This window comes from Vidua chalybeata, chromosome 9 (assembly GCF_026979565.1).
Source record: "Vidua chalybeata isolate OUT-0048 chromosome 9, bVidCha1 merged haplotype, whole genome shotgun sequence".
NCBI lineage: Eukaryota > Metazoa > Chordata > Aves > Passeriformes > Viduidae > Vidua > Vidua chalybeata.
Genome location: NC_071538.1, coordinates 21,920,431 through 21,946,277, shown reverse-complemented (window position 1 = coordinate 21,946,277; position 25,847 = coordinate 21,920,431). Strand labels below are relative to the sequence as shown.

Below are 25,847 nucleotides of genomic sequence, written 5' to 3'. Positions count from 1 at the left end.
TTGCACAACTACACAAAGATTACAAATAAATGCATGTTAATTAGAACTAAATGATCTAAACGTTCCAGGTTCTACAGGTTCAGACTTGTTATGAACTACATACCATCAAATTATAAATCTAGGTTATAATTGAAAAATCTTCTGGCAACTTCTGTCAGATCTAGAGAGAATTAATGTTTTTTTACTAATGGAAGGTAGTTTTTGATCTGCCCCAGCAGTAAACAGTTTGCATTCAGCCAGCTGTGTAAAGTAAAAATTAGTAAAGGCTTGGGTCATTCATCTTCAAATCAAAGACACTTAAAAGAAAATAAAACAAAAAAAACCAAAAAAGACCATTATACATTGCAGAATAATTCAAAGACAGACATACTTACAAAGTTGGAGTTGGGTCTCTGGGTATATCCAATTCAAATATATTTTTTGCAATTAAAAAATGTTGTTAAGAGAAAATGAAACCTAAGAACAGAAAAATATTTTGACTGTGAAGCTGGATTTATGTTGAAAATTTTTGTAAGCCTGTGTAATTAAAACCTGTGTAATTTTCTTGGTCAAAGGACTTCTGTATAGTTCTCTGCATACTCCAGCCATATTGCTGTTACAGGTCAGTTCACTTATCTGGCACGAGTAAGCTATACAGGAAAAAAAAAACCAAGTTAAAAACATATGTAATAAATATATATTTGGCATATTTTTTCCTGTAGTAATTACCCCTGTCTCTGAAAGCAAGTGCTTATAAAGCATTTCACCTGGGCCTACTCTTCTGAAGGATAAATGAAGAATACAAAAATAACATAATGTTAACAATATCTCCATTGCACTTAACAGTCTCTGTTACTTGCCCCTTTGCTACTGACACAGATAGAACTGGGAGGGTTGGTGGAACAAACCTGAAAGGAGATGGAGAACCTAGCTGGGTGAAGGCAATTAAAACCCACAACTAGTAGGGGAATTAGTTGCTGGGCAACAACTATGGAAAAGTGGGAAACATGCTGTATTTGTCAAATTATCAAGGCAAAATATGGAGCTGTTATGGACACCAACTAGAGTGACAGTTTAGCTTAAGAGCATTTCTAGCTGCAATTTTCCTTCTTAAAAACAGAGTGTTCCTTCAGAATTAAATTAGATGAAGTTATAAATGTAAGTTACAGGAGACAGTGACAGGGGAGGTAGCAAAAGAGACTAATAAAAGCTAGTCCCCTGCCTCCCTTTCTCAAAAGGGAGGCTACACTGCTGATTGCTGGCAAAATATCCAAAGAGGCAGAACAAAACTTGCCTGTTTCTTTCCTGGCAGCAAGAAAATATGTTTCCCTGCATACTTCTCTTAGTTGCTTTTGACTTTGAATTTCTCCTGTGTCATCAAGGCTTAGTCCAAAAAAGTGTCTGACCCCATTCTTCCTTTCAAGTAGCACATAAAAGCCTTTGTGAGTCTAGTATTTTTTGTTTCTCAGATTCCTTGTTCAAGTGAATCACTGAGCAATGCATTAGTCAATTCATGGGCAAAGCAGGCGTATTTATATTCTAAAAGTGTCTGAGTTCCAGTTCTTAGTGCTCCCACTCTTCTTTCACAGAGAATGGAAGTAGCATAATCTTTATCGTAAAAAAAGCTTAGTAATTAGCACAATCAATGAAAGAAAATTCTCAGTGCATGGATTCAAAAACCTAGCTAAGAATCAAAACTGTTAGTTATGTATTTTGCACACCACTACACATGAATTCCCAATTAATTCATCCAGTCTTTTCAAACAAGTAACAAAAATAAACACTGAACTTTAAACAAGTTTGGGGTTTGGACAAGAATTTATAAAGTATTCAGAAATATTGAAGCCAGAAGAACAGAAGAATTGGATGCAATCTTTCAGATTCTGGTGACATAGCTTTGGATTCAAGACAAAGATAGCAAAGTCTGGATTTAAGCAGAATTGTGCAGTAAGAGTTTAAATACTATATTAAAAGAGTTTGGAAGCTGAAATTCAGCCAATTCTGGCCTCTAACGCTGGAATTCCACCTCCCCCACTAAATGTCTGTCTCTGCCTGGCAGTACTACATGTTTGAAAAGGTAACACCTTGAGTTCAAATTCCTCTTGAGATTTTAAAATTCCAAGGTGATACAATCTCAGCTGAAGCCTCTGCTGTTTGTCAAGAGGTGCCTATGTCAAGCCTGCTTCTCAGAATAAGAAGAGAGAGGGAGGGAAAGCATCCTGTGAAACATCTGAAAAACAAGCTCAAGGTTTTGTTTGCCTAGCGAGGCTTCAGGTTTAATTGAAATACTTCGAAGATCTTAAAGCTCCAACAAAGTTATTAACAAAATTAAGTAATATTTATGACTGAAATTGGGTAATCTAGATGATAGTACAGGCTTCTTTTTTCTAAAGCATTTCAGGAAATTTATCAGGGCTGATCATGAAACAAAAAATGCAGGAAAATTGAAACACTAACAAGGACTGCACCAGTGGGTCCAAAGATTTTTTACTATTATTGGGGCTGCTAATTAATCAGTACACTGTTATCTGCCTTCAGTGTTTTGCAATATTGCACAATATTGTATCTGATAAAAGAAAAGATCAGCACAGGTACTACAGATTATTCACAAACAAGGGCAAAGCTACCTATATCTAGCTAAATCTTTGCAAATCTTTCTATATCTTTCAAAAACAAATGTGCTGCCTGCACAGGGAGTTGTGATTGAGTTGAGACCCAGTGCACACCCTGACGCTTATCTGCACAAAGACATCTTCTATGCAGAAACAATGCAAGTTGTGCAGTCAGTTTTTTCCCCTGCATCTAGGACTTGCACTAGAAAATGGGAACTACCTCCAACAAGATTAACTCCTGGACATGCAGGTATGTGATTCAGCATGAGGCACACTGCACTGTGTCTATATGCCTGAGTGAATGTACATATGCTTCTGCATTATTATCAGACTCAGCCTTGTTATATTTACTTCCCCCTTCTTGTGTCCCTCTGCCAAAAGACAAAGTGAAAACAATTGCACTGATTAACAGGGGAAGTATATCCCTGCTTTGCATACTTTTTGAACATTAGCATTATTGGTTTCCTGAGAAGTTAGAAAAGGAGACATACAAGTCTAGCAGTCCTATTTGTGTTTTGTAAATCATGTTCTACTAAAAAGAAAAGAAAAAGAATGAATGAAAGGCATAGCAAGGAGGAGCCTGAGTAAAAGCAGAGAATAGAAGACTGCTGAGAAGATCAGAAATTAATTTAAGGCCAATTCTCCAACTGATTTAATTTTTTTTTCCCTAGGGACCTAAATGAACTCTTCAAGTTTACTGCAGCCCATGAAAGATTGTGGGGAAAAGCATGAATAATGCTAGAGGACAGGACTGTGTTTTGTAGGAAAGAATGAATGGACAACTTTAATCTAAAAAGAATTTTCATTTTTCTTATGTCTTATGCTACATTTTCCTATTTTAAAAGTGTATCATTCTGATTTTTGTCTAAATGCAAGTTAGCTTTGAGTTTATAAAACCCCTTAAAGTGCTAAAGTATGCAGCATTTGGAAAAGCAATAGTACTTCAGAGTTTGCACTAACCTGGGTACCTGGTAGAGTAGACCAGGAGACAAACTTCTTACTACTGCTTCACCAAAGCACCAAGGAGCCTAAGTTTGTAACTGGAATCTTACAGGAGGATGGCTTTGAATTTCTATATGTCTTAGATTGTAAAGAAGTATTTACTCTTTATTTGAAAAGTACTTTTCCTTCTGTTCTAACAACTGTTGTACCAATCAGATACCAACCACACTGTTTGGAACCAAATCTGGATGTTGGGGGAAGAGATACATAGTCCAAGATGTTCCTGTGGGTATCAGCAGGAGTCAGTGTGGTTTAGATAATAGAGACAGATACCAGGAAACAAAAACTGGGCTGATGTTATTTTGAAGTTAAATATCATGGGGAAAGAACAAGATAACTGGACTAAAATAAAATCAGTTTTTCAAACTTAAAATCCTAGACTATCTAGCTGTTAATAAAATAAGCTGAAAGTATACATTCTGATAATAATTGATCAGTGTTATTAATTTGTAGTTTTTCTTTGTTCTAAGGAAAACACTCAATGTAAGAACATATTTCCTCTATGTACTTAACATTCTTTTCAAATACAAAGCTCTAAGCACTGCTAATCCATCAGCTACATGTTCAAAGGCAGCAGTTTGGAATGCCAGCATTCAAGCTTTACAAGAGACCCTAAGTTGACTCCTAACACACCAAAATACAAAATATAATGACACTGTTGTTTTTAAATCTTTGAGACTTTCAGGGTTCAACATTCAGCCCTTTGCTACAAACCACACAGCTTTTCTAGCTAAATGCTGGTTACTGGATGTTTCTCCTCAGCCCTTTTTACTAACTCCTAAATCGATTCACAGAGTCACCAGAAGTGCAGTCTTTGCTGTCTGTGCCGCTGATACGGTGAAAGAATGCATTTGGTGCTGGCTGCTATGGGAGGATTGCTCCACACACAGGAATGTAATGCCTTAGCTAGCACCAGTTTATGCTGCAGTCATCTTGCCCTTAAACTGGCTGAGTTAAAATTGTTCTTGCAATCAAAGACAGAGAATGAGTATTGTCTGTAAAAAACAGTGTAGAGATATTTGAGAAAACTCCTTCAGACCTTGTTAAATCAGATCTAAGATATTTCTTTCCCTTTGTACTGGACAGATAGGAAACTGATTAGCAGCAGTAATACCCCTTTACATGTATTTTTTTGTCTGAGCTAAAATTTTAAGTTGCTTACACTGATTTATGATTTGAGTTGACAAGTAGCACAAAGTGGCAGAAAATATCTAGTAAGTGATATGGTCTCTGCCAGTATTTTGTCAACACTGGCACCAAAGGACAGCAAGAATCAAATCCCTCTTTATTTCACAGTAAAATGCTTCACATTTTACAGTGAAGTAAAATTCACTCTTTCTTGTAATGATAATGAACTCAGCTAAAATCTTGCTGCATTAGCTTTTTATGTATTTTAATATTTGCTTTCTTCCTTGAAAATAAAATTTCAAGTCTGACACTGGGGGCACAAGTATACTGATTTCAGTAGATACTATGTCTTGTTTACATTGTTGTATAATTTTTTTTAAATGTCACTTCACAGAGATATTTAATTATTCAGTAAGCTGTGAGCAATTATGTCAAGTTAGATAATTCTTGTAGCATTTGGATAGTGTTCTATTGGTGTAGTAGGCCGATTATGTCCCATTATCAAATCCAGAATTATTCTCCAATAGCTAATCTGATCCATTTTTCAATTACCTCTAATCTACTGACTCCCACCACAGCAAAAAAGGCAGCATCAACAAAGTAATGTAATGTCAAAGAACAGAGATGCAGGATATTAAAGAAAGTCAATTTAATTTTGCTGGTTAGTACAGAACGGGGTTTTTGTTGTATCAATTTTCTCCAAAAGAGAAAGCCATTTTACATGAAGATTAAACATTCCAATAGCAAAGTCAAATGGACTGATGTTTACCTTTTCCTCTCTCACCGTTCCTAAGAATAGGTTTAGTGACAGCCTAGAGACCACATTTGTTAAACTGAAGCTTTGTTTACTCTACCCATGGAATTGCCTAACCTTCAAGGTGTGCTCATACCAAATATTTTTAAAGAACACTGAATTTGACTAGCACTACCTTCACTGAGACATTTTATATACCACATCTAATATTAAGTCCATATTTTTAACAATCTATAAGAAAGGGGAGTAAGTTTTACTAAACATTATAAATAACTGTCTAGTAAAATGGATTTATTTCAGTCCTGAAATTTAAAGAGTCATGAGCTGAGACTGGATTCAATATGAAAAGAAAGGAGGCTACTCTTGCCTCTTTTAAAATAAGTTTCATTTATTTTTATTTAATATTTATGTTGCTTTTTTTTTTTTTTTTTTTTTTTTTTTTTTTTTCAGTTTGGTCTGTTCCTCACAAACTCAGGCATGAGAAGAAAGCCTAAATAAATAAGGTCTGGTAGTTGCACTTGTGTCTAACAACACTTGGGAAAAATAAATCTTATGAGGGAGATGCATAGGAACTGCAAGATTAATTTATGTCATTTAGATATCACAGGGTAAGCTAAATACCCCAAGAGGATATTTCACAGTTGGGATGGAACACCTGGAATAAAGGGAAGATGGTGTCAAACAACAGATTCAATCTTGTAACACTTTGGTTTGGCTAAAGTAAAGCCTTTGGGCACAGAAGGAACCAACACAATTTAGTGTCTCTATCTCCATAGTTTCTGTTGTGCTCCAGCGACATTTATTACTACTTTTGTAATTACTTGTCCTCTAGCAGGAGAGCCTCACCAGTAAACACACACAGCTGTTCACAGCACTCAAGCAGCACCCTGGCACTCCTCACAGCACAGCTGTGCTATTGCTGTAGCCGCTCGCTTTCGGAAATCCTCCATGCACCAAATCAACCAAAGCGTGGTTTAAATTTTCATTTACATGATCTTATTTACCCCAAGGCATTGCTAAAGATCAGAGAAATAAAATGCACCAAATACGTTGGTCAAATTCTTTATCATGAAATAGTGCTGCAAAACAAGATTTTGAAAAGGATAATAAACGCATCACACATCATTCTGTGAGTGAGAAACAGGAATTTGCAGCTAACACCAAAGCAATGTTGAGAGGAATTTTCAGAGTGGAAAAGGCTCAAAGCCTCACTCCCTGGGATGCCTGTCCTGCCTCCCAAGCAGGCATCATTTCCCATCCACAGAGCCCATCCAGACCCAAAAACTCCTAGAAGATTTGTTCCTGAGCTAGTGTCTCTTTCTAACATATTCATATGATAAATGAGGAGATGTGTGTATGGCCAGTGTGGTAACAACGCAAATTTTGAAAGCAGAATATCAGAAAAGCATACAAAATATTCACTTCAGGATTTCTACTATAACAACAAATTCATATTGTACCTGTGATTCTCCTGTAAGAAATATCTTTTGCTGATTTCAATTTTTCTATCAATTTTGTTTATTCATTACTTTTTTTCAACAAGTGAAAGGAAGATTCACTAATGTCAGAACTGGATTTTAATTTTTAACTAGTTCTATCCCAGTGAAACTGTACTGTTTTCTATTAAGCTACATGTGATTTTATAAAATCACAAGGTAGCTTTAGAATCACAGAATAATTTATAATAGTTTAGATAATAAGAAAATCAGGAATTCACAAGGAATTCACTATATTGAGACTTTCATTGGTATAGAGATTTTCAGGCATAAACACAGCTACTTTTAGGAATAAAATTGATTCTTCACTCTATTACACTGGTCCAAAGGGACACTATACTAACTGAGTTTCTGTGCATCAAAAAGGGAACTTAGTAACTAATTTTGCAACATTATACAATTCCTCTTATTTACAAATATTTTTCTCAGTGATATTTGTGAGTTTGTGTATGCATTTATAACAGTATTTGATAAAGCAGGTCTGCAAGAGAAATGCTAAGATATTTATGGAAGCAGATACCAAATTACAGGTTGTTACCTAAACTTCTGGGGTTTCTAATGAAATATAATTCATTATATAATTACATTATTTACCCAATCATATGGGTCACTAAGACAAATTAAACAAAGATTTACATTTAAGATAAAATAAGGAGCATTTTTTCATTGGAAAAATAAGGAGCAATTTCATTGGAAAAAGTTCCCAGTGGTTTCAAATCCTGCTCACACAAGTAAATTTTACACTACTGGATATGATAATATTGCTGACTTTGATGTTAGCACGAAGTGATGAACATTTGATAGCACTACAAAATTTCAAAACATTAATAACTATTACAAAATTTTACTTACAGTCTTGCAAAACCACCAGCGTAAAGAAACCAATCTGTCACTGATGTCACCTGAGGCATTCCACTTCAATAATTATATATGACTGTACAGAAAACATGATGTGGCAATTGCTTTGCTAAGCAAAGAATTATTTGTAGCTCTCTCTAAGCAAACCAATTTAGAGACTTGGCAGGTCATACAGAAAAATAAATGCATGCACCTCTTTAAAAAAGAATGGAGTTTCACAGATTTAGTTTTGCTTTCCTCCTCACTTTTCCCATAATCAATTGGTTCCATAGCTTGCATATCAAGGAAATAAAATCTGTAGAACCTGCTTGCATTCTGGCAAACCTTCCAAATGGGTAACAACCATGATTCCACCCAGTTCACCAGACTGAAGATGTCACAGAGTGGAAGAGGTCATCTAAACTAAATTGTGCAGCCAGGCTTGTGCTCTTGCATGTCTCCCACATATTCTAAACAGTCCCAGCAAGATATTCTCCATCAATAGAAAGGTTCCATTTATTTCAACACTGAAATAGATTCATTTGACTTGCTTTAGGTGCCTATACTAGGCAAAGATGTACTTTACCTTAGGAATTAATTTTTTCTCAGCTGCTTGTAAATGAGCACAGGATGACTAAATGGGCTAGAGACATGTAGAGAGATGATGCCTACATTTTGGCATTCCACTCTGGGAGCCAAATACTTAGTTTCTAGACAAATTGCCAGAGCTCTACGTCAGCAGAAGGCTCGCCTGCATGTAGCAACGTATGTTTGAAAAAAGGCACAATTTTTCTGTGTTAAATGAGCTGTTGAAATACCATAAAGTGGGCAGGAAATGTGACCAGAATGTCACAGTCAAGTCACTGGCTGCTGAGCAGACTTCAGAGGCTTCAGCCCATGTCAAGCTGTGTGAGGTTCCTCTCCTCTCCCACGCTGGTTGGTGCCTGGAGCCAGGCAGGGATGAGCAGTTCTCATTCTGTGGTCAAATCTGCTCTTGGCCAAAGAAGAGAAAGAAGAGCAGAGGTGGCAGCAGCAGCTCCTCACCTCAGTGCTTCTCCCTTTTCCATCACGCCCTTGCCATGCCAACCTGATCAACTCTGGAAAACTGGTGTCCTCCTTCTCTCATGCTGCAGCAAGAAGAACATCTAAGAGCCTAGTGTTAGTCAACACTGAAATACCTTGCTGGAAACTGGAATAAAGTAGCAATGGTCACACTGGTTAGTCTGGACAAGGTCTGGTTGGTTCCCCACCTCTCTCAAGTGTGGGAGCTCTTGACAGAAGAGATAAGAATAAGGAGGAATGGGCAGGAGAAGGGGACCCCAAGATTTCCCGCATAAAAACTGGAAACAACTGCAGAACCACTTTCCATCTTTTGTGACTGAACTACAGGAAATTAAGTGGAATTAAAGCCTAAAGGTGATTTTAAAGTTTTATATAAGCATCTCTTTCTTTAAACATGTACATTTTGTTTCTCTTTTTAAAGTCCTTTGAAAATCAACTGTGATCTTATAAGGTCACCATCTTGAAAAGCTAGACACACAAGATCTGTATTCTACACCAAGTTAAAAGCAGGCAATATTTTTGGCATACAGCTACATACAGATAGTGCTGAAATTTTATCAAAAACAAAGCAGGAAAATGAGAAGGTGTATGGCTGGATTTTAACAAAGACATGCCAACAACTTAAAAATCAAGGGTTTAGGTGCGCCTTAGAATTATATGAATTCTGATGCAGACTCTGGTTGAATGGATACTGCGATTTGTTCCATATGCATTTATTTTGCATTACGAGAGAGAGCTGGTTGCTTGCAGACAAGTATGTGTCAGTCATGAAAATTAAAGGTAATTAAATATTCAACTTCTACATTAGTCTTCTTCTCTTACCTACATGTTCCACGTACCTTGTACCAAGTCAGCATCAAAATAAAAAGAGTCAGTCTACAACTGTAAATGCGTATGTCCCCCTGCCTTATGACACAGGTTCTACCGCAAGGTCTTGTTTCCCACCTTCCAGCGGCAGAGTGCTGAGCTCCCGCGAGCACAGCTCCCTCTAGAGCTTGAGCATTTCACAGAGCCACAACCCCCGCCTGGGTAAAGGCCGCAGGGGACACCGCCACGGCCCCGCACAGCCCAGGAGCCTGAGGCTCAGCAAAGGCTGACATTCGGAACACCTTCTGTCAGAAACAGATTCCCTGCTTCTCTGCAAATGGCATACCTTTCCAATGTGACCTTACAGGAAAAGGGTTAACAGCCCCTGGCTTATAGGAGAGGTGAGGTACTAAGCCCTGAAATTTACCTGAAAATTACTGTCTAGTGTGACCGATGAGCCTTGACAGGGTTCGCTACGCACGGTGTGAGGGGATAGAAGATGTGATCTAGCTGAGCAGTTGTTTCCAATGGCCTGTGTGCTGAGGGAAGGACACATATTTAGCCTTTCAGAATGTACAGGACCAAAGACGCAACATCACTTCTGCATGACCAGCTACCCCACAGAGCAGTGACTTCCGAGCTCGGGTGTCCCTCGACAGCCAGCTAAAGGTTTGCAGAGGATGAAGCTGGCTATTCAGCGGTGTCCAGTTTCACCAGTATTCCAAGAAGAGAAGGCAGGGTTGTACAAGGGCGTGATGACACCAAACAGGCAGAGGGACACGGACCGCAGGCATGTCCAGGTGTGCCCTCACGTCCAGCTCGACCTGCGCCGGAGGATGCGGTGGCGGGGCTGGAGCCCGCGGGCCACGTCCATTCCTCAGCGCCCCTCCCCTCCCTTTCCTCGAAGATCCCCCACAGCACTTACTCAACCCGGCGGTGCCCGAGCGCTTCCGCCGCGCTCCGTCCCCTCGCCCCCGCTGGGCGGCCCCGGGGCGAGGCCTCGGTCCCGCCTCTGCTCTGCCCTGCTCCATATATGCCGGCGGCCGCCCTCCGCAGCTCGCAAACCGCGTCCGGGATGCTGCGCGCCGCCCCGCCACAGGCGCTGCTGCTCAGCGCGCTGCTGTGGCACCTGGCCGCCGGTGAGTGACGGCCCGCGGGACGGGCGGACGGGGCGGGATGGGAGGGATCGTTCCCTCGGAGCCCCGGGACGCGGTGTCCCTGAGGGAGTCCGAGGAGAACCGCCCCGCGCTGGCGGGAAGGGAACAGCGGCACTGGCCCTCGCGCTCCGGGCCGACCCTGCACCAGCGCTCCGCCGCCCGGGCTGCCGAGGGCTGCTCGCCACCGCGGGTTCCTCACTGGCCGCGGCCTTGCGGGGAGAGGGGATGGCCTAGGGGGTGGGCAGTTACAGTGAAGTCGTAAGATTTCCTCCCGTTGTTCCCAGCTTCCAGCTTGTCGAAGAGGTAGAGGAGGTAAACGGTGAGGGGTTCACTTCCAGCGTTGTGAGTGGTTTTCCCATCCGGCTTCGTCCTAGGCATTTCCCCGAAGCAGCTGTGGCTGGCCAAAAATGTGCTTGAGGGGGACACGAACTCATCGCGGGGTGGCCTCTCTCAGATACTGTAGGTGTGTAGGGTAACCAGAGATTTATAAAGAGACTTTATCTTTCCAAAATATGTAAATGGGAATCCAGGAGCTAACGCTTTCTGCAGCAGATACAACTAGGGATGATTCTGAACTATGCCTCATTTGTTCAGTGCTTGAACATTCTCAAGCTTTTATACCTTCTGCAGAAGTCTTGGATCAAAAAGGGAGGATTAAACAGAACTCCAAATTAACTCATCAATTTCAGAGTTACAAGACAGAAAAGAATTGTTTTCTTATTCTTCACTTCTGCCAGGACGCATTCCTCTAGTAACATAAGCAGTCCTTTCTTAAGGGCAGGACTGAGCCTTTTTCCCCAAGAAAACGTTTCCAAGTTGCAATTAATGGCAACTGCTTCATGTAACTGAACAATGACTGCAGGGAAACAGGAATTATATATAATATGACTGATGGCACTCTTTTCTGTATTTAAAGGCTATGAAGACCTACCAACAGCAGTCAATATAACTTGGTCTTCAATCAATTTTAAAACTATACTACAGTGGCAACCAAAACCATCAGGCTACCTCTATACTGTAGAAATACATGGGTAAGTAGATAACACCGTGATATGTTCATTAATGGCAATTGAAGAAAATGAAAAGAGCGTGTTTGAATATTTCTGAAAGTGAATGTAACAGGAAAAGTGCCCAAATGGTAGGATTTAGGAAAACTGCCAACTCAGGTGTTAATACTTTTTAGTGTCCAACTATAAAAATATCAGGTTTAGACTTCTGGTTTTGCCCACTTCAGAAATGGAGAGATGAGCTTTACATCAGTATTTCAGTTCTGCTGCTCGAGAGAGCCAGCCAGGATACTTTGAAGGAGTTAATTTGACGTACCACGTATTAGACAGAACTTCACCTTTTTATGTCTTTCAAGGTGTCTGGACTTGTGTCTTCAGTGTTGGGAAGTGTCTAATAAATGAGTCTGCATTTTATTCTAATCAGTGAATCACAGTAATTAATAATTTTGTCTTGCTGGGTAATACTAAAAATTACCTTTGTTCATCTACCTCTGTCAAGATATCGTGTTTTATGTAAGCTGTAAAATATTGTGGACATAAAATGTAGCCAGCTTATATGAAGTACCTAATGCCTCTTTCAGAACTGCACAAAACTTTCTATGAAGTTCAGTAATAAATCTGTGCTGGTTTTAGCTCCCATTTTAATACATAGAGCATTATTAATCGTGCCCTAAAGGGAAAACATATTATCCAACTTCCTACATATTAATGAAAAAGTGGTACTGTAGTATCTACTGTCTCTAAAAGTGGCATAAAAATGAGTGTTCTCTCATGACTAACAAGTGAAATACCAGTGTAATGGCTTAATGTGCTTTTTCATTCTTTAAGAGTGATTAGATTAATGGGCTTAAAAACACACACTTAGCAGAACAAGTTTTATGAAATTTTTGAATCTGGAGTTTCTTTCCAGACATTTTGCTTGCAAAAATTTGAAATCTGTTTGCCCAAGATTCAGTATAGAATCAGGTGTAGTTCTGCAGCAGAGGCACCTCTTTTGACTGAAGTTGCTGTTATGGAGGAAGTGGGATTAAATGTTTGCTTTCTTGTGGATATATATTTACAGAGTACATTTGTTTCATCAAAAAGGTCAAACCTCTATCCCTTTTCAGTGCATTTCTTGTCACACTGTCCCTAACTGATCTGTGACAAAAGAAATCTGATGAAATGAGAAGGCAGTTCAGCTGACTCTAAAAAATGAAACTTGATCTACTTTGCAAAAAACCTCTTTGTTAATATTCAAACAGTCAGCACTCGCTCTTCCGGCTGAGATCACACAATTTTTGTTCTCCCTAATTCACCAGCAAAAAGAGGGAATAGAACTGAAGGAGTAATATCTAATCTGTTTTTTCATTTCTTCTTGTGAGGAAATAAAATGAGAAATTAACACTTTTTTTCATAGTCTCATTGCTATTTTGCAAGTAAATGAATCTGCTTTCTATCATTTAAAAGTCAAGAGAAGTGCATGGGTCATGCTTTTTGTCCATGTTTTTAAATTGTAATTCTGCATTGAAATTTGCTGCTACTGTTTGGTTCTTAGTGGCGTTTGCATAGATGCAAAACCAAATTACATCTACATGGAAACATTGTTGTCACATTAAACAATCAGTGTCAATAAAGCTTCCTATAACAACTGGTATTTCTTAAGGCAATAGTTTTCAAATGCATCAAGGATTACACCTTCAAAGTGATTTATGCATCTTATATATTTTTAAATACATTCTGCAACTGCAGAAAAATGCAAAATCAGAACTAGTTATGGTTTCGATTCAATTCATATAGAAGACTGATTTTTTAATACATATATATGTCCTATAGCACATTTCTGTAATTAATATCAATCATACTTGATTTACTTAATTCTGCTTTGAATTGTAAAATATAACTGTACAGGATAGTGGCTTTTGAGGTTTTCTCTTCTCCTTTTAGCCTGTAAGGCTATTCTACTGGATGAGGGAAATCTATACAGTTTGAGGGAAGAAACGTTTTTTAACATATCTAAATATATAATACATATATGTCTGGTTCAAGAGTGTTGACACTTCTTTCTTCCTCTTTTCAGACAGACATCTGACATGAAGAGAAAATGCATACTGACATCAGAAACAGAGTGTGATGTTACTGATGTGCTCAGGAATGTAAAGGAGACATATACAGCACACATACTGTCTGTAAAGCCTGTGGGGATGGATAACTTTGAAGAGCCACCTTTTGCAGTCTCTGAAAAATTTACACCTTATACCCAGAGTAAGTAGGATTTCCAATTAAATCTTACTATAAGTTTATTTTCAAGATTACTTCTGTTGATTTAAATAAGGTTTAGATTGAGCTTAAAGGTTTTTTCTATAGATTCCTACAGTAACCCTGCTGATATTGGAAAAGAAGATATTCAGGCATAAAGCTTTCCCTGTTGTAGGGGAGGGTGAAAGATTTTGGTTACCGTTTCTTTCTCACTGCACTGAGTACACCATTTAGTTAGTATTATGTACTGGTGAAGATACTTGTTTACAATCTAGGCCTTGACTCGCTTTGTAAACTTGTAATAGATTTGAGGAGGGAAGGTAATGGAGGGCAGAAGGAAAGAAGAGCATGTCCTATATAAATGATGATGTCAGTTTTTTAATTCTAAAAATCTTTGTTTAGCTGTTATTGGAAAACCAGAGATAAAGGATTATTCACAAAAAGGTTCCAAACTGAATGTCGTGTTCAAAGATCCACTTACACCATATATGTTTTCTAATGGAAGCTTTCTGAGTATTCAAGATATTTTCCAGCATGACCTGGAATACAAACTCTATTACTGGAAAGATCAAAGTTCTGGAAAGGTAAGGTTTAACTCTAGTGTTTGTTCTGTAATAATTGTTATATTCTGTATAGTTACACAATTTCTGTGTTACATTCAAAGTTGACACTTGGAATATTTTTTTCCTTTACAGAAAGATGTGACAACAAAAAGCCATAATTTTGAAGTAAGCGTTGACAGTGGAAAGAATTATTGCTTCTATGTCCAGGGAATCATTCCCTCTCGCAGAGAAAATCGTAATGGCCAAGAAAGCGTGGTGCTCTGTACCAGTGTAGGAAGGAATATCTTAGATGGTAAGTATCAAGTGAGATTTGTCACTCAGTCTTTAATATTCTAACAAAAAAGAACACATCTTTAAATTCTGGTGCCTGCAATGAAATAAACTGTTTACTGTGTAAGTTAGAATACACAGTTAGAACATGGATACTCATGGGAAGAGCTCACTTTAAGTAGGAGTCCACCATCTTTAGTTAGTTGGAGCTGGTTTTAGGGTTTTGCCCAGCTGTTTTGGTGAAATTGTCTGAGTTGATGACTGGTGTCTGAGTTTCCAGATTTCATCACTAGCCTTCAGCTACATTTTTGTTTCCAGTTGTTTTCCTTGGATCCTTCCAATAGCAGGTGCCATAATAAGTGCTTGAAGGATTAGCTCTAAAACATAGAAGTGCTGTAAACCTGCATATCCATTTACGTGTAGTATGAACTGACCTTTAGTTATTCCAAAAGCAGATGATGAGAATAAGACTTTCTTTCCTGTTCCAAGGTCAGAGTTTGGCAGATAGACTTCTTTACTGGTAAATAATTTAGCAAGTGTAGGTGAATCAGCCAGCCATTTCAGATTAGCCATTTGGATATCACTTTCTTCAATATACAGTCATCAACATTACTTAAATAATATCACATTGCTGTACTATAGCTTTCTTCTCCCCAGGTAAGAATATTTGCACTCTAGAAAAACTCTTCTAAAATAGCAAATGATCTCAAATTAGCTTTCTTATACAGAGAATTTACCATAAAAGTGACAAATGGCAATTTCATTAAAATTTAAATAGAAAAATCTTCTTGGTGTTTTCTAGCTTGTAACCTAGAATAGATTTTCACTTGGACAGAAATAATGTACGGGCAGAGGGAATGGTTTGACTTATTCTTACAGTATTAGCATGGTACTTTAGTGCACTAAATAAACTAGATTAAAACCTAGAGTGAATCAGATGAAATAAAGCTTTACTTCAGTTTAACAAATTCATGTTAAAATGTATTCAATTCACACTGAAGTGGTGACTCCACTTCTGTGAGACTAACATGTAGAAAGCATTTTTTCATTCAGTGGAATGAGTGCTAAGAGTTTGTAGCACTGTGACATTGTGGGTTCTGGTAACTGAATCTTGGATTTTTTTTCTCCTACAGAATACGGAACAGAAGTCTTTATCATCCTAGCAGTGATAGCAGTTGTAGTCATCACTCTTGCCATTGTCCTTCCAGTGGTTCTGTGTAAACGCAAGAAAGCAAAGAAAGCAAGAGCTGTGAGAGAAAAGGAGCTGCTTAATGGTGTCTAAGGAAAAAATATTGCAGACACTAGTAGCAGAGCCAAAGCAGAAAAAAACCCAACAACAAAAAAAAACCTAAATTGGGTAATTGACTGGAGCCTTTTAGGCTCTCTGGAACAGGAATTCTGAAACCCAAACTTTATGTGGATTAAAAGATCCAGACAGTACAGACAGAAATTCCAGATATAAGGAAGCCCTGTGTCATTAGTGGCCAGAGGCTTGAAGAGCATTCTGGTGATCTGTTACAATCACAGAATGTGCTGAGTTGGAAGGGACCCATCAGGATCATCGAGTCCAACTCCTGGCCTTGCATGGGACCCCTCCACAAGTCACACCCTGTGCCTGACAGTGCTGTCAAACAGCTTCTTGACCTCTGCCAGGCTGCTGCGTGACCACTTCCCTGGGGAGCCTGTTCCAGTGCCCAGACATCCTCTGGGTGAAAATCTTTCCCTGATACCCAACCAAAACCTTCCCTGACTCAGCTTCATGCTGGTTTTTTGAGTCCTGTCACTGGTCATGAGAGTGAAGAGATTGGCATTGCCCCTCTGCTTCCTTTGGCGAGGTTGTTGAAGTGTCTTCCCTCAGTCTCCTTTTTTCCATGCTGACAGACCAAGTGACCTCAGCCACTCCTCATACAGTTTCCTTTCTGGAGCCTTCACCATCCTTGTTGCCCTCCTTTGGACCCTCTCTAACAGCTCAATGTCTTTTTTCTATCGTGGCACCCAGAACTGCCCCCAGCACTTGAGGTGAGGCCACCCCAGCTCAGAGCAGAGTGGGACTATCCCCTCCCTTGCCTGGCTGGCCATGCTGTCCCTGATGTCCCCAGGACAGGGACGTCCCTCCTGCCAGGCCACTGCTGGCTCATGTTCAACTTTCCCTTGACCAGGTCCCCCAGGCCCCTTTCTGTGGCCCTTTCTGCTGTCCAGCCTCTCATTCCCCAGTCTGTCTGTACATCCAGGGTTGCCCCATCCCAGGTGCTGAGCCCAGCACTTTCCCTTGTAGAACTTCCTATGGCTGGTGATTGCCCGTCTCTAAATTGCCAAGGTCTCTTTGCAGAGATATTTTTCCTAGACTGTTCCCAAGCCCCTTCTATTGTCCTGTCAAACATGATTCTGAACTAGAGGTACTTTTAATTTGATCAGTACGGCCTTATTGAGCCAGAAGATTTACGGTACTTGTGAGGGGAAAAAAACACTACTTTTGAAAAATAGGTGTCCTTTACCTAACTAAAAGGAATATTTTTCTGTTTCTATGAAACAAACCCTGTATTTATCTGCCTTTTAACAATATTAACTGATGAAATAATCTGTTAGTTCAGATGTGACAAAATTGCTACTATTATTTCTGCACTTCTTGGATAAAGTTAACTTGGTCTGTTTATCTTTGGATGTAGACAAAGGTAAACAAACTGAAACAACTGCACTGGCAACTTGTAAGAAACACTATTGAAGCAGGTACTTGCTATTTATCTGGAAAGTATATCCAGTTACACTACACCTAGAGTTATATAGACAGAGGAGTCTGATAGTTCCAACTAAGTGTTAGAACAAATACTTTGCAGGCTTTGAGTCAGCAGTAACTCACTTCAGCAAGCACTGAATAGGTAGCAGTATTTACTGCATTTTGAACATCGTTTTTAATTAACAGTTGAAGAATGTTTTCTGTCGTGTAGATTCAAATCATCTTGGTGATGGGATTTGGAGATACCTGTTGCTTTGACTTTTAGTATTTATTTTATAAATGAGAATCTAATTTTTATACTGGTGTTATCTCTATTTATGATGGTAATTTATACTTTTCTAGTGAAATAAAGGTGACTGGAAACATAAGTTTTTCTTTTCCTTTTCAAAACAACATACAGTATTCATTCCAGAACTAAATTAAATACACATTTAGGAAACTTATTTTGAGACAGCAGTGTAGGCAAGCTGCCACAATCTAACAAGTGTATAAAGCAGATTACCAGGACACCTGCAAGGATAAAACTAGGAGAAGTCACAGTTCACAAATTGGAGGTTTTGAAGAGTCCTGAGTCACATTTCTGCTGTCCACTTACATGAGCAATTAGTCAGGATTTGCATTCACAGCTTCTCCTTCCATTCCCACACTGCTGCTTGTACTTGTGCTGCTGATGTTCATTCAAAGCATTATGGGGCCTGCCCCAGAGATGAGAACTGCTAATGGTGGTGGTCAGCATACACAAACACTAAAGCTCAAGAGAACAGAAAAAAATCATCTTGTAGTTGGAACTAATTGGCTATGGATCTCAACACTTAATACATGTCTTAAAAGAAGATACTCATTGTATTCATGGGAAGGAATACCTTACAAAGTTAATATCCCAGTCTAACAATTTGTACAGAATTGTATTTTTATTTTTCATCCCTGCTGTGCTATAGTTACCATCTGTGTATGGGTTAAAACTCCTGGGAATGTGTAAGTGTGGTTTATAGGGGGTTTTCTTGGGTCTTTAATTCCTCTTTTTACAGAGGGAAGAAATACACCAGAATTCCCCCCCCCAAAACCCTTTTTACTTCATGTTGAGCAATAAATGCTTAATGCATTTTCTGCTGATGCAAAAGCCTTGTATGGAGAAGGAATCTTACAACAGCAATCAAAAACATGAGAGCTCGTGGGAGTCAATTTGAAAACATTCCAAAGTTGTCATCATTACTTCCCTTCCCCAAGGCACTCTGCTTCCTCAGCTTCATTCAGTGCCAGACTCACAAAAAGGAAGAGCTAATAGGAAAAGGAAAGCCTCTAATTACAGCATAACATTTATTAAATTAGACTATGCAGTTGCTTGTCATAAACTACACAGAATGACGCTATGGATCATACTTCATTACTTAGAGATTCTGGGTTTGTTCTGAATATGGGGAGAGGGAAGGAGGAGAGAAGAGACATGCACGGAAATGCAAACAAGTGCCTTAAATGGCAAAAGAGAGACCCCTGACTGCAGGAGCTCTGGAAGCCTGAAGCACTTCTGTTTCCTAGCTGCAGTACGTTATCATCCAGCAATGCTGAGTAACCAGAGTCACAGGGCTCACAGATCCTATTTCAAATAGGGTGTTTTCTGTTTGTGGAGACAGTTGAGAAAGGGGCTTCTTAATTGCAAACTTCTGTAAGTTCTATCCCTTGGGCTGAACCCACACAAAATGTTTTATGCAGAGACTTTCTCAGAGAATTGGGCTGAGTAGAAATTGTTATACCAATAAAGGCGTCGCTAGGAAGAAAGACTAGGCCCACACATGTGGCCACTTCAGCACTGTATGGATTTAAGATTAAGCCAGACACACAGGGAATGGATATGAGAAAGAGAAGGCTTTTCCTATGCACCTAAGTTCCCTGGCTCCTCTTCTAAGCAGGTTTCTGTAAGCAAGCATGTTCCTAATGATGCTCCCTATTCCCCTGTTCCACTTAGCTCTATCTGAAAAAGGTATCCAACTATTTCAAGTGGATAAATACATTTGCATAGTTCCCTCACACAGTATTTGTGTCCTCTCCTTGTGCAAGTGAATGTGTAATACTGCACACTTTAACAAGCCTGCTTTAAAACCACATTCTTCTTCACACAAGCAAATAAAGGCTGATGCTGTTCTGCTGCTTTTCTGTCAGCCCTAACAGCAATACAGACAATAAAATTACTGCCATTACTTAAAATGAACAACTGTAGAGGACTTCATAAGCGTATGATAGATATGGCAGCAAACAGCTTAGCTATTTCTAGCAGACTCAGCTTTCCAGTGTGAGAAGGCTGCTGCTGAGAGGCATGTAATGATAAGAACGTGATTATGAGCTTAACTTGGATCACTAGTTATGTGGCAACTCAGGACAAAGAGTTTTCTGCATGAAGTGAGAATAAACAGCTGTGATAGATTACCCTGTCGGTTCAGTTTTGTTAAGCTAATTATTTTGCAGGTTAGTAGTGATTGCCACATTTCGGAACCTTGTAACACACTTTATCCGACCCAAGAGTCAATTGAATAATCTTTTAATTACACAGATTTTATCCACATACAACTAACAATGCTTTCTATAGTCTATGTTTGTCCTGGTGTTCCTGTTTGAGAATGACAGGAAAAGAACAACCTGCTGGACAGGGCAGAAGCAGAAACTGGTCAGCTGAAAATCTTTCCACCACCCTTAGGTGTGGTGTTACTCGCCATGGCATATGCTCCCTAACAGACTATGCCCAGTCAAGTCCCTTACAAACTGCCACAGAGAGCTGCCCTTCCCTTATTTGATGGTGTGTGTCCTCCAAGGCTCTACAGCAGAAATTTTAGCAAAGCTCAGGGCAGATGTGCTGCAGATCTCTTTCTTACAACATATAATGAGAAACCTTCCCACCAGTGAGATCCTTCTGCTTCTTCTGGCACAGGCTCTCATTCAACCCACAGAGCCTCTTACAGCACCCCCAAAGGACCCAGAAAGAACATCTTTCCCTGTAACTCCTCAGCCTCTAACTGTAGCTGAATTAGCCAAGTTCACAGCAAGATTTCCCTCAGGGGTGGTTTCCTCCAGTAAAACCTGCCAGTACCTGGCTATAAACATGCAGCCACCTTGACTGCCTCCAGGGTTTCACAGCCAGGCTGTCTCAGATGTCCTGTTTGCAGAGGTTGTGCCTGTTTCTCATCTTGTCAAAAGTGACATATTTGTGTCACCGGTTCCTGTAAGACGCTCGAAATGCTTCTGCTCTTGACTTCCCCTGGCTCCTTTGTTGATGTTTCTCTTCCTCTCCTCCCTCCCCTACTCATTCCCATTACTTATTTTTCATGAGAGATGAACCCACTGCCTTATTTCTTCAGACAGGTAGGCAGGATCTCATTTTAATCAAGAGATAGGAGCTGAATAAATCCATATCCCTTAATCACAGTCAAAAACATATCAATAGCATGGAAGCATTATTTTTTTTTACCTTCTACAGCTCCCCTTGGTCAGTATTGTTGAGACAGTAACTTCCAGAACATTCACTGGCACTGCTCCAAGTACCTTACTGCACCTAATTACATTTATGTGTAATTTTTTTAGTGTCTTGTTTAAAATAGCAATGAAGTGATTAACATGAACTTTACAGTTCCAGATCTCATTTATACTCCTTGATGCATTTTCTTCTTTATTTTTACATTTTCTACCTTATTACTTCAAGAAATATTTAACTAACAAAGTACTGACATTGACAAATACAAAAAAATATTCATTAAAAAGAGGCTTAATTAAAACTCACCTTCCTTTCAACAGAGTAATATTTTCCCAGTGAGATCACATGGTAATTTTTTAATTAGTTATTCAGTAATTACACAACTCAATTAAACAGCTAGTGTATTAGAAGAGCTAGAGTGACAAGTGAGATTTTAAAACCTACTCCAATAGGAAGCGCTCATTATTCCAGGGAAAAATGTGGGTTTGTTAGTTGAGTTTTTTTATTTTAAAGAGTGCATCCTTGATTAACAAAAAAACCGCTTTCCCTCTCTTCCCTTCATACTTTACCATCCATTCACCCCAAATATGTACATCTCCACAGAGATAATGCTCAGTCTGATTTTCCAGCTTTCCACTTGATTCTTAACATGAACACTTGCTCGCAGAGAGCACCATGGGTGCCACCACAGCCGTGTGTCACTGGGGTGGGACCGCGCACACCGCACCCACTCCTCGCTCCCCTCGCAGCCATCCATGGGAGCAGCGGCCCTGCATGTACAGCTTCTACCGTAAGCCATCTGCACAGCAGGAATTCTGCAATCTGTGTCTCGTTTCTGTGCTTTGTGGCCTAGAAAAGGTGACACCAAGTGGTAAAAAAGGGCATAATCAATACATTAACAAGTCAAATGTTTCTAAGTTACTAACACGCTGAGATCCAGTTTGAATCCAGATTTCACCAAAATTTGGAGGAAAAGGGCACAAGAAATTTATTAGATCCTCTCTTTTCTAATAATGAAAATGAACGGAGAGACTGAACATCTCAATAAGATCTGATATTAAGGGCAGGAACAGCTCTCTTCTCCTGAACACTTCCCATATCCTATTCATTGCTTCCCTCTGATAGCTTCTCCAGGAATCTTGGACTGCAATATACCCTGTGTTGTCCAATATTCAAACATTGCTGGAAACAAGGCCCCAGTTAATATCATCAATACTTACCTATTGTTTGCATGTTGGTGTTGAAGCCTGCATAAAACCATACTCCTTTCTCCTGACAAACTTTAGTCTCAGAAACTCAGGAATAGCAGAGAATTAGATTTTCATGCTGACTGTTAAGCTTCTTACCAGACTTTCTTTCCTCAGTATCCTTCAAACAGAAAACAGAGCCCTCTTACTGCCCTTTTAACTCTTAGAGGAATGGACTAAGTACCTTACAGAAAGAACTGTAGTCTTCTAGAAGTACTGGAAAATGTTTTGTTACTGCTGCAGATGTCATAAATTGAGCTGTAGAAGCCCTGTGAATTATGCTGAAGTACAAGCTATGTTTGGAACTGTGATAACATGCTATCCAGTGGCAAGGAAAAGGAAGGCATGGGTAGGAATAGCTGTAAGGCAGCTGTGTTTGAAACTGGGGCTATTTTGGGCCGTATGTGCTTTGAGTTCTGCTGAGCCGGTCTTGAAAAAGCAACCCCAAAAACACCTTTTGAAAAAAATGACTTTCCACTCCACAGCCAGTAATAGGCACAAGAAGTCACAACAGGTCCCAGCTGAGAGGCTGCTCTTCTGTACCTGTCTCTCAAGCAGGTCCCTGAAGAACAAACTCAGAGCCAACAAAATACATGGTGCCTGCAGGAACTACTACTGTCTGTGAGACATGGCCCTACTCTGGCACCTTCCATGCCACCAGCATGAGGCACCCCAGGGCCTGAGGGGCAGTTTACAGAGGTAACACCCTAGGCATGAAGAGAATGTGCACATCTAACCTCAAGCAGCCTTTCTAAAACTCTCTGCATAGAACTATTGTAAATACAACTATTTTCTTAATTGAAAAAAACTGAAAGGTTTTTTTTTTTTTTCTTAATCTAGTTAGCATTGGTGGGCTGAGCTTTGACCTTGGCCCTTAATTCCCTATTATGCTCCAAAAAGTTTTTGCACATGGCTCCTGGCTTTTCAGAGAAGTCTTGTTGCAATATATAATATTGCATCCAAGTTTTAAGAAGCCTCTGGCACACATGCTTTCCTTTTTAATCATTATTTTTTCCCAATACATTAACCCCTCTACAGATATTGCATCTTTCAGTGTGTTACCATATCTATTCCATCAGTTGCTTCTGACATAGCTGTGTTTAGCTGTTGCTTTTGTGGCAACATATTCCTGCAGTAAAATACTACAATTAAGTAAATAAATAAACATTAGCTTATTTTGGGGAGCGCCTTTACACTTACCATGATTCACAGTGATTAAAAGTAGCCAATTGTTTTTTAGCACCTACTTGCACTAAACCACTCAGGATCAGGAGATTAAGGGTATATTTGGTTACATAGAATGCCTCTTCAATTGCACACATGGATTGTCTTTCAGAGCAGCCTCCCCCAGACTTTCAATAATCAACTTTAAAAAGTTAGCTTTGATTTCTGCCAAACTCTTAAGTCACTTTAGTGGAGAAAATTTCCTTAGTCACGTAGGTGGAGTTCCCCATTTCTGCCCAAGTAAACTAGTCTCAGCTTTTTTTTTTTTTTTTTTTTTTTTTTTTTTTTTTTTTTTTTTGTCTAGACAGAATTGACCTCATTTTTCCAGTTCTGTTCTATTTTGGTTCAGCATCATGTGTAGATGCCACTTGTTTCCTAAAATGAGGGATGGGTGGGAAATAAAGGATGTTGGTTTGTGGACAAGCAGAGCACAGGGCTGGGCATTAAAACAAATGTGCTCCTTTCACCAGTAAAAGCAATTGTGATGATCTTCATGGTTCAGACTTGCCAAAGGTCACTAAGAGAGAGGTTTCTAAGCAGTGTAAGAGAGATTGTGATTAAGCCTGGTTTGTGAAAGATCTATTCCACATAAGTAGAGTGTCCAAGTTTCCCTTCTTTCCCGTTTTAAAATGCCAACTGGATGTTTATTCTTGCATTGTAGCATTTATTGCAGGATTACTGGCAAAATGTCTTCAGTTTCCCAAGTCAATCCCCATGGACTTTGCTTAGACATATTATTCCTATTTAATCCCTGAATTTACTGTGTTTTCCAAATTACTCCCTTAAAACAGCTTCTGTCTGTGAAGTTACAGGCTGCTTGTCACCTGACTCTGCTTTCAAATTCAAGGAGAGAAAATGATGCAGAAGTTCAAAGAAGGCTTTGAAGATAACATTTTTTCTAAAGTTTTTAACATGAAAGACAAGCTGCTTTCATAATAATCTAACTTGGCTATATTTCTGTTTCAAGATGAATGATAGAATGGTTTGGGTTGAATAAAACCAGTTTCATCCTCTCTTTGAATACATGTGACAGGATGGATTTCATCAGAACATATAAACAAACATAGGAACCTGTAATGTGCACAGCCACGCTAAACTTCCCAGTGAAGTTTCAGGCATCACAATAAAAACCTGTGTCCAGACCACTGGCAAGAGCCTTGAACCACAACACGTGAAGGGAAAAGCAATGAACCTACCTCTTCCTTACACAGCTGTACATCCCTGATTAGTAAAATCAAGACAGGTCTTTCCATGCTCAGGAAAGAGACTGGCACAAACCATCTGGCTATGTACACCTAATAAAAAAGCAAATAGATTATACATAGAAATAACTGCTTTGACCAGCAGCCTTGTAAGCAGAAATTTGAACTTGCACACTGTCATTTTCTTGACAGATGAAAGTTGTGGTTTATTTTCTCTATAAAACCTAGCCAACCTTTTCACCCCACTATTTTTGCAGTGGGATTTCAGATGATCATTACCATGGATGTTTCTATGGACATCTCACGGTACCAAAACCAGTTAAATTTAAATTTTAATAATGGATTTCTAACTTCTACCTTAATGTATCTAAAAAATAAATTTATGTATTAAACATCCCCTCCACAACACAGAAATTCCTTTCTTTCCTCCTCTAACTCATCAACCTAATTGAACACTTTGATTTCTAAAACTGCATTCTTGGTTAAGACATTTTCCTTCAAAGGGAGCTCTGCCCTTTAAGAATGCTTTACAATACACTTGTTGCACAACTAATCTCAGTTAAGAAAAAAATCTGTACTAGTTAGCATTAGAAAACACTCATCACTTAAAAATCAGTCAATTCGAGCATATCTTGGCTGCACTTTTACACTACTGTGTTTCAAGTATCCTGATAGCTGGTATGCCTACCACAACAAAGGAAAACAATTGAAACTTACAAATACAATAAAGGTGGAAAAATATTAACTTATTATCCTCAAAGTACAAAGATTAAGGAGCACTCACAAGAATTACATACTGATGTTATGCTAATCCTATTCAGGCCCTTCTAAAATCAACAAAAGGAAAAGAAGTGGCCAGGAGACAAAGGAGAGAGAGGCCAGGATCACAGAATATTCTGAGCTGGAAGGGACTCACAAGGATCATGGAGTCCAGTTCTTAGGTCAATGGCTCGTACATTATTAGCACCACGCTACAGCCAACTGAGCCAATCTCAGTGCAGACTTCAGGCAGATTAATGCATCGATAATCCCACTGCTATAAGTACGTGTCTTCAAGAACTGAACTCA

The 25,847-nt window shown here is 39.3% G+C and overlaps 1 protein-coding gene and 1 long non-coding RNA gene across 2 annotated transcripts; one reads left to right on the top strand and one right to left on the bottom strand.

Annotated features, from left to right (window-relative positions):
• Positions 1-536: 536 nt before the first annotated feature.
• Positions 537-10,687, bottom strand: LOC128792528 (uncharacterized). The gene is made up of 3 exons (XR_008432440.1): positions 10,603-10,687; positions 10,105-10,216; positions 537-629 (listed from the first exon to the last, which is right to left on the bottom strand). It is a non-coding gene; the product is annotated as an uncharacterized LOC128792528 (long non-coding RNA).
• On the top strand, positions 10,611-18,014 carry F3 (coagulation factor III, tissue factor). Its single transcript, XM_053951006.1, has 6 exons — positions 10,611-10,816; positions 11,751-11,865; positions 13,901-14,085; positions 14,482-14,663; positions 14,775-14,934; positions 16,046-18,014. Exons 1-6 carry the CDS (start codon positions 10,711-10,713, stop codon positions 16,192-16,194), a joined length of 897 nt encoding a protein of 298 aa, XP_053806981.1. The 5' UTR covers positions 10,611-10,710; the 3' UTR covers positions 16,195-18,014.
• The last annotated feature ends 7,833 nt before the right edge of the window (positions 18,015-25,847 follow it).

Coding starts and splice junctions, on each gene's coding strand:
- F3 (XM_053951006.1), top strand. CDS start 10,711: ATGCCGGCGGCCGCCCTCCGCAGCTCGCAAACCGCGTCCGGGATGCTG. Junction 10,817..11,750: donor GCTGTGGCACCTGGCCGCCG/GTGAGTGACGGC, acceptor CTGTATTTAAAG/GCTATGAAGACCTACCAACA. Junction 14,935..16,045: donor AGGAAGGAATATCTTAGATG/GTAAGTATCAAG, acceptor TTTCTCCTACAG/AATACGGAACAGAAGTCTTT.